Source organism: Phodopus roborovskii, unplaced genomic scaffold, assembly GCF_943737965.1.
Source record: "Phodopus roborovskii unplaced genomic scaffold, PHOROB, whole genome shotgun sequence".
NCBI lineage: Eukaryota > Metazoa > Chordata > Mammalia > Rodentia > Cricetidae > Phodopus > Phodopus roborovskii.
This window is the reverse complement of record NW_026126409.1, coordinates 17,629,908-17,637,595: the sequence shown is the minus strand read 5'-3', so window position 1 is coordinate 17,637,595 and position 7,688 is coordinate 17,629,908. Positions and strand designations below refer to the sequence as shown.

Sequence of the window (7,688 nt, the reverse complement as noted above, 5' to 3'; positions counted from 1 at the left end):
TGTAGTCAGAAAAAGGAAGAGGCAGACATTTCAAAGGTTACAAACTCATGGAACAGGGTTCTGAGTTCTCATGTGGGAGCCTGCTGTTCTCAGAAAGTGTGCACCCTGGCCCAGACCTGAACACCTGTGCACTGGACAGTCAGTTCTTTGGGGTATTATTACCCTCATGATGGAACTCTTTGTAAGTCCCCTCCTTTGGTCCATTAGGGAGAAAGTAAGATGGCGCTTGTGAATCAAGTTCAAGAGGCGCTTAGAGACAGAGTTGGTCAGAGTGAAGCAAGAGCAGGTTCTTGTGAAGAAGCTGGTGTGACCTGAACACATCTCATGAGGGCATTCTAGGTGCCTCCTCACACTTTTGGAGCCATCATATGATGTGCTGTGGCTCCTGACCGCCCTATAAATGGAGACTCATGTCCAGATAGTGGTCATTTTACTGTTAGGAGACAAGAATTAAGGCACAATAATTTAAACCACATAATAAAGAGTCCTGCAAGCTCTTTTAAATTCTGCCATGCTCAGAAATGCTCTTCCCCGTGTTCCATGAAACCAGCAGTATTCACCAGGCCACTTTTCTGTACTGAAATATCACCTTTTCACTAGTACTCCTGTTGTGGGAAAAAAAAAAACCAGACCAATGTTTTCTCTTTCTTCAATTATTCCTGGTATGTGCTATCTCTGAATTCACTTATAAAATGAGATCCTTTTGCAGGTTGTAGAATTTAGTGAATTCTGTGCTTTCCTAATAAGTAGTCAGATCTCAATATGTCATCAATGCATACATGTGTAATAAAAATTATATAAATAAAAGATCTAGCCTAAAAGCAACAATGGTTTAGACTATATATATTGATGTAGAAGTATTATATTACCCCAGTGATGCATATTAAATCATATGTGCTAACTGTTCAATCTATAGTACACTGGTGATGGTTGTTCATGCTACTGACCATCATGAAGCCAACATAAGAAACATTACAGATACTTCAAAACCTTTCCAATATTGTGTGTCCCTCACTGGAAATTCCTTAAATCTGTGCCACTCCAGGTCTAACCAAGGCTTTACCTGCCATCGTGGAGTAGTCTTCAGTTTACTTCAATGAATCTGAATCTTGTGAATAGATATAAGAGCTGGTATTGGCAACTCATTCTGTATACCAAAAAAATGGAGAATTACTAAATTATTGCTCATTTGGCATCTGAAAAGTGCATGATAGTTACCCATGATGCTGTGAGGCTTCATTAAGTGTCCATGAAATGTAAGTGTCTGACACTTAAGTGAAAGTGTTTTAATCAAAACTCTGAGTCTAGTTAGTTGCAATTCCCAAAGAGCACAGATTCCAGACAGAAAGTGATAAAGGATCTCAAATGATGCTGCTGGCCTAGTTACATGCCTCTTCCACATTACTTTTGCTTTTACAAAACAATCAATGTATATTTATTCAGTATATATTGTAGGGCTCGAGGAAACTTAAGTTAAAAGAAAAAATAAGACAAAAGGAATACCACACCTCAGACTTCAGGGAGATGACAGAACAATTTAAGAAAAAAGATGACAAAAAGTGATGGTGGACATCTAGTGTCAGGACTCTTGACAGGAGGCCTGCTGTCCATTGGTTTCACACAGGCATTTCTTAAATGCTATGGAGTTTTCCAGAGCTCAGTGACATGTGTGTCCAAGGTCTATCGATGTAGGCTTCTCCTGGGAGGCTCTGGATAGAGAGTTAGATGATTCTGACATCATACAGTGTGGTCCATTTCCCTTGAGGATATCCAGGTACATGTTGTCTTTGATGTCTATGCTGGATTGTTGGAAATTTCAATGTGGGTCGATTGTAAGGGTAACTGCTAGGGAAATCTAGTGAGAGTTTATACCTCAGATCTGCTGCTGGCTGCTCCATGGATTCCTACACCTTTGAACAGTTTGTGTGATTCAGGGAAGGTGGAAATCCCTTTGTCACCAGACCTAAAAAGGGTCATAAATTCCTGCTGTGTCTTTTTGCCCACAGGGCCCCTTGATGCAACCCTGCTGAACTCAGCTCCATTGCCAAGAGTAGCAATACTGGCTGTAGCTGACCAGACATTTTGTTAGACCATCCCAAGGTCAGGGAACACTGTTGCAGGAACAAAAGTGCAGAGATGAAGGACAATTCAACTTTATCTTAACTTGCCTGGACTCACATGCAATAGGCTCACAGATTCTTTGAAACAATCTCATTCTGAGAGATTGAGAGAAGACACCTCCAGAAGGAATATCACTGAATTCATGTACTGAGAACTGGAGTGCAAGACAAAGAGAAGTCTCTCAAGAGATAAAATGTCAAGAAAACTGTGCACTAAGAATGCCAGAGACGTGAAACTAAACTGATGGCCAACAGCATGGCTTAGAGGGAGAGAGGCTTCCCCCAAAGTGACAACCTCAGGATCCACATAGTGAAGGAGAAGCAGACTGCCAATAAATGTTCTCTGAAATCAACATGTATACTGTGGCACAACAGTGATCACTGCAAAAATTTTCATGGGACAACTCCCCATGTTGTGAAATATTACTTTAACTAGGCAAAGATGTCTGCGTATCTTGGAATGTTTTACATTAACTGTGTAAATGTGTGTACACTCCCAAGTACAGAATGCATATGCTTTTGTCTCAAAGGTGGGTCCCCTAGTTTAGCATAATAGCCAAGAGTCTCAAACAGTTAACTTCATTTGACATTTGACAAACATGAAAGACCTTCCAGTTCATATACTAATTGAAACTTTCTGTAGTTTCAGAGGGTCACAACACATGTCCCTATTAACTCACACCTTCTCCATCAACATGGCATTGTCAACATATCCTGCAACTGGGCTATATGCCATCAGTTATCATTATACTGAACTTTCATACTGCAATAAGCAACGTATGGTATCAGGAAAAAAACATCCAAGATCTTTCAAAATATCCCTTTCATCATAGAAACTTCAGATGGTTCTTAGCATCCAACACTGTTGCAACACCAGGTTATGGATTATTACTCTGACTGTGGCCTCCTTGTAGAGCATGGAAACACAGGGAAAAGTGTGTAATCAGGGTGTGGAGTCAGAAGTCCTGTATTGACTTCATAATAAAAGTCCACTAGATTTTGGTTCCTAAACACTCGTTAGAACTGGGAGGTTCGTGTCCAGGACCTGAGGCGATTCCTCAGCCTAAGGTGGAGCTCAACTTACTTTTGCTCAGCCATCCTAACATCCTAGTCTTCTGGTCAGAAATATCTGCACATCACTGTGTTGGACCTTCCCTGTTTTTCTTCTTCCCACCATCATACTCATTTCTAATACTCTTCATTTCTTACCTCATACATATCATCCATCCTTAAGTGAGTTCTGAGTATGTCTTACTCTTCTGTAGTTACACTTAACCTCTTTTACTATATCTAGATAACTGCTTGTTTTGTGTGATCTCTCTTTAACAACGAGATTAACAATGCCATAAATTTCTTGAGGTGTTTGAAGATATGTTAGTTTTGCAAATATGCAGTATGAACTATTGAATAAAATATTTAAACAGTATTGAAATTAACCACGTCTTTATGAGGTGAACATACTAAATTTCAATTTTTATAGATGAGGGCATCTTTGTGTGATTCCATAGAAATCATGATCATTTCAGTCTTATGATACCAGATAGCATTCTCAAAGTATATAACATATGCAGTGCATTTGCATTAGCTTATTGTTATGTTTTGCTGAGGTCTTTTATCTGTTCTCATAACAGGTTTTTCACAATAACCCAACAAAGTAGCTGTGTTTGTTGATCCACATTTTGTGGTTTTGTAAAGGAACTTTGAAGAGGTTAATTGCCATACTCAGAGACTAAATATGAGGCAAGAGGGCTGTGGCCAAATGCCTCATACTTCATCTCTACCCTATATTCCACTTTACTTTTGTGTTTTATAGTGTAAAGTTCTGTCATTTATTGGGACTGTTTGTTTTCCTTGCTTAGAACCTGAGAGTGGCTCAAGGTCGGAAGACATCTGTAGGAAGAGGGTCTCGCCACAGCTTCTCTTTGGTCTCCACCTCTGGGATTTGATGTGAACCCACCAGTGAATGATCTACACTCTCTAGAAATACCTGAAGAAAAGATTTTAGCAGATACCACAAGTAAGGAAAAAAATTACCATTATGATCACAGCTAAAGAAACAGAATTGATTATTAAGGGAAACTGAGATCTGTTGACATTTTGCACACTGGTTTGTGACACAAAGCAAGTGAAGGAGTGACCACAGCATCCCCAGTGTAAAGTATGGGAGATCTAAAAATTGCTGGACTTAAAAATGGCATTCTTCTTAAAGGTTATATTTTATGGTTCAAGGTACTTTTGAACTTCAATGACCAGTTCTGGGCTGAACACTAGCAGGGGGAATGGCACGTGGGAAACCAATTATATAAGTAATTTAAACGAGCAATGTGGTCTTTTGGGTATGCAAACTTACTTAGAGCTACTGAGAGCAACTCTCTAGATCAGGAAGAAAGTGAGAGATGTATATGAAATGTAAGATATGCTTTTTGACTTATAAATAGAAGTCTACAAATGTATCAAAGAGGTCATGTAATTTAGGCAGTATGCTGTTTTAAATATAGAAGTATAGACATACATATATACTCATGCGCATGTGTGTGTGTTTGTGTGCCTATAGGTAAATATGAGTGTGCATGTAAAATAGTATTTTAGGACTTTTATACTTATTGCACTCAGCTGTAAATAAAAACATTCTAACAATTGAACAGTATTATTCAACATGAAAATATGAGCTAGCCATTATATCACTGAGACACCAAATGCTGAGAGAAATTATTAGAGAGTCCTCTATCATATATATACATACACACACACACACACACACACACACACACACACACACACACAAGTATGAACAGAACAGCCTTCATATATAAATGGCAGAGGAAGAGTCACTTCTGGGGATCAGCGCAAAGCACATCAACCTCTATACACTTTGAATCTTGAAAGTAAGCCCTCATTTTATTAAAAGTATTTTTCAAACTGCAGAAATTGAGACATGAGCCAGAGCACATCATTTGATGGCTCCAGAAGTGTGAGGAGGCACCTGGAATGCACTCATGAGATGTGTTAAGATCACACCAGCTTCTTCATAATAACCTGCTCTAGCTTCACTCTGACCAACTCTGTCCCTCAGTGCCTCTTGAGCTAGATTCACCAGGGCCATCTTACTTTCTCCATAATGGACCAAAGGAGGGGACTCCCAAAGTTTTCCTTCATGGGAGTGATAGTACCCAAAATCACTCAAAGAACTGACTTTCCAATCCACAGGTATACAGGACTGGTCCAGGGTGTACATTTCGTGAGACCATTAGGCTCCCAATTCAGACCTCAAACACCTGTTGTTCCCTGAGTTGACTAACTTTGAAATACTCACCTATTTTTTTTCTTACCACAGAAACTTAAGTAATCAAGCAGCTGGGAAACAGGAGAAGATGGCAAGGTCCTTTCATCATTATCAGCTGGAAGGGAGGGCTTTCATTGCACACATAGCCACCATCGTGGCAGCAGCTGTGAGAACAGGGGAACATCAAAGGGATCTGAGCTCACTAGTCTCCCCAATTCCTTCAGTGCACACCATCTCCTTACAGAACACTGGTCTGCACTATAAATGCAGGCTGGCTCCTCACTCCCCACACACTAGGCTCTTGCTCTCTCTTCCTCCAGGTGACTGACAGCCATGAAGACTCTTCTCCTCCTCTCTGCCCTTGTCCTGCTGGCCCTTCAGGCCCTGGCTGATCCTCTGCCAGAAGCAACTGAGGTGGCTAAAAATGAGGAGCAGTCAGGAGTAGAGGACCAGGAAGTGTCCATCTCCTTTGGAAGCCCTGAAGGCTCTGTTCTTCAAGGTGTAGGTGAGTGGTGATGCCCAATATGAGCATTGGCTAGAGTTTCCTGAGACAGGGTTGATGAGGCAGATTGGAATCCTGTGGCAGCTGTGTGACTCAGGAAATTGTCTCTCTTGATCCTCTAGGACCTTCACTGTCTAATTCATAGAAGTAACAGAGAGAGGCAAAAAAGTGCAACAGATTTTCTTTCTTCTTTAAAGATTTTTGATCTAAAAATTTACCTGTGGAATAGCTTCATAATATAGAACATATTGATTACCCCTTTGTCTCAAGTTGATAATCTTGTTACAGAAAGAAAAATATGTTTTGCTTAAAAGGATAGTTTTAGGAAGCAAAAAAGTGTATGATTGTGTTGGGTCAGGGCGACACAACAAGGTGAAAGAACCAAATTGCTTGTCAAGTCTGCCTGTGATCAACACTTGTTAAATGTATCATTTCCCAGTCTTTGGAGTTGATCATGGTGCTGGGTGTGATGTCACCAACACAAACAAGCCTCCTCAGTAGTGTGTCATGTATCTTCATAGTATTGTTCACTATTGCATACTCCTGGCTTCCTTACTTAATGCCTGGTTTTCTCTGTTTCCTCAGCTGCACCAGGCGTGAATTGCCACTGTAGAAAAAAGTCCTGCAGACATCATGAACAGGTCTCTGGGGTTTGCCACTTAGGTCTAATAAATGGTGTACTCTGCTGCCGCTGAGAACAGAGACAAGATCACCATGTGCTCTGAGACCTCATGATCTGTCATTCCCCTTGTACTTAGCCTCAATTGTTTTCCTTCTCCAATAAATTTCCTTGCTGAAAAAGAATCCGGTTTTTTTTTTTTTTTTTAATTTCCTTGGTGCTTTTATGTAGATTAGTCAGGACTCTCCTGAGCTATGGGACAGACTCTTCAATAAATCCCTATGCAGGAAATCTTGTTTATGTTTAGCAGTCATTTCAAGGAGGAACATGAGCTTCGGTACTAAATCACATCTCAGGATCCCCTTTCAATAATCACATACATTTGACTTGTCATATCTTCATTTTTCTATTACTTTAACTTTCTCCTCTATCCCTTCCTGTATTTGGGTTCAGGAACCCTGCACATGATTCTCCACAGGGGAAGAGGCAGTGGCTTTAGCTACATGAAGGATCATATTGAGGTGGAGTTTCTGTGTCCTGCAGAGCACAGTTTCATCCATAGCCTGGCTTGTACATGGGGATTAGAGATTTGATGTGATTCATTGAATTGCTCCAGTGTTTGGGGTTTCATTCAAGAGCAATGTATGTATGTATGTATGTGTGTTTTACACACACACACACACACACACACACACACACACACACACACACAAACTTATATATGGCTGTTTAGAAACACAGTTACTCTTTGTAGCCCTGGCAGTCCCAGAGCTTACTTTGTTGACCATGTTGGCCACAAACGAAGATTCACTTGCCTCTTACTCCCAAGTGCTTGGATTAAAGTTATGGACCACCACCACTGAGCTAGGTAATTTCAAAAATACATTTTCTAAGGATGATAGAAAAAGCTGATATTCCATTGAAACGCTACTTGCATTTTTGTGTGAATATTATTCCATTTTCTTAGAATTTATAATTTCAAGTTCCTGGTATACTCTTGTTATTGCTCATTTTGCATTTTGATTAATATTTAGTGTTAATGGCTCCTCACAAATTTAGCAAATTATTACTGATCCCTAGGTTTTACAAAATGTTTGAGGAAGCTGAGTTTGTGTCTGGCACCTGAGACCACTCGACCACCCTGACACGACTACAAAATGTTTG

General features: G+C 40.1%; 1 protein-coding gene across 1 annotated transcript; it reads left to right on the top strand.

The window, feature by feature from the left end:
* Nucleotides 1-5,736: 5,736 nt before the first annotated feature.
* On the top strand, nt 5,737-6,600 carry LOC127220235 (alpha-defensin 9). The gene is made up of 2 exons (XM_051181961.1): nt 5,737-5,908; nt 6,491-6,600. The coding sequence occupies exons 1-2, from the start codon at nt 5,737-5,739 to the stop codon at nt 6,598-6,600; spliced, it is 282 nt and encodes a 93-aa protein (XP_051037918.1).
* The last annotated feature ends 1,088 nt before the right edge of the window (nt 6,601-7,688 follow it).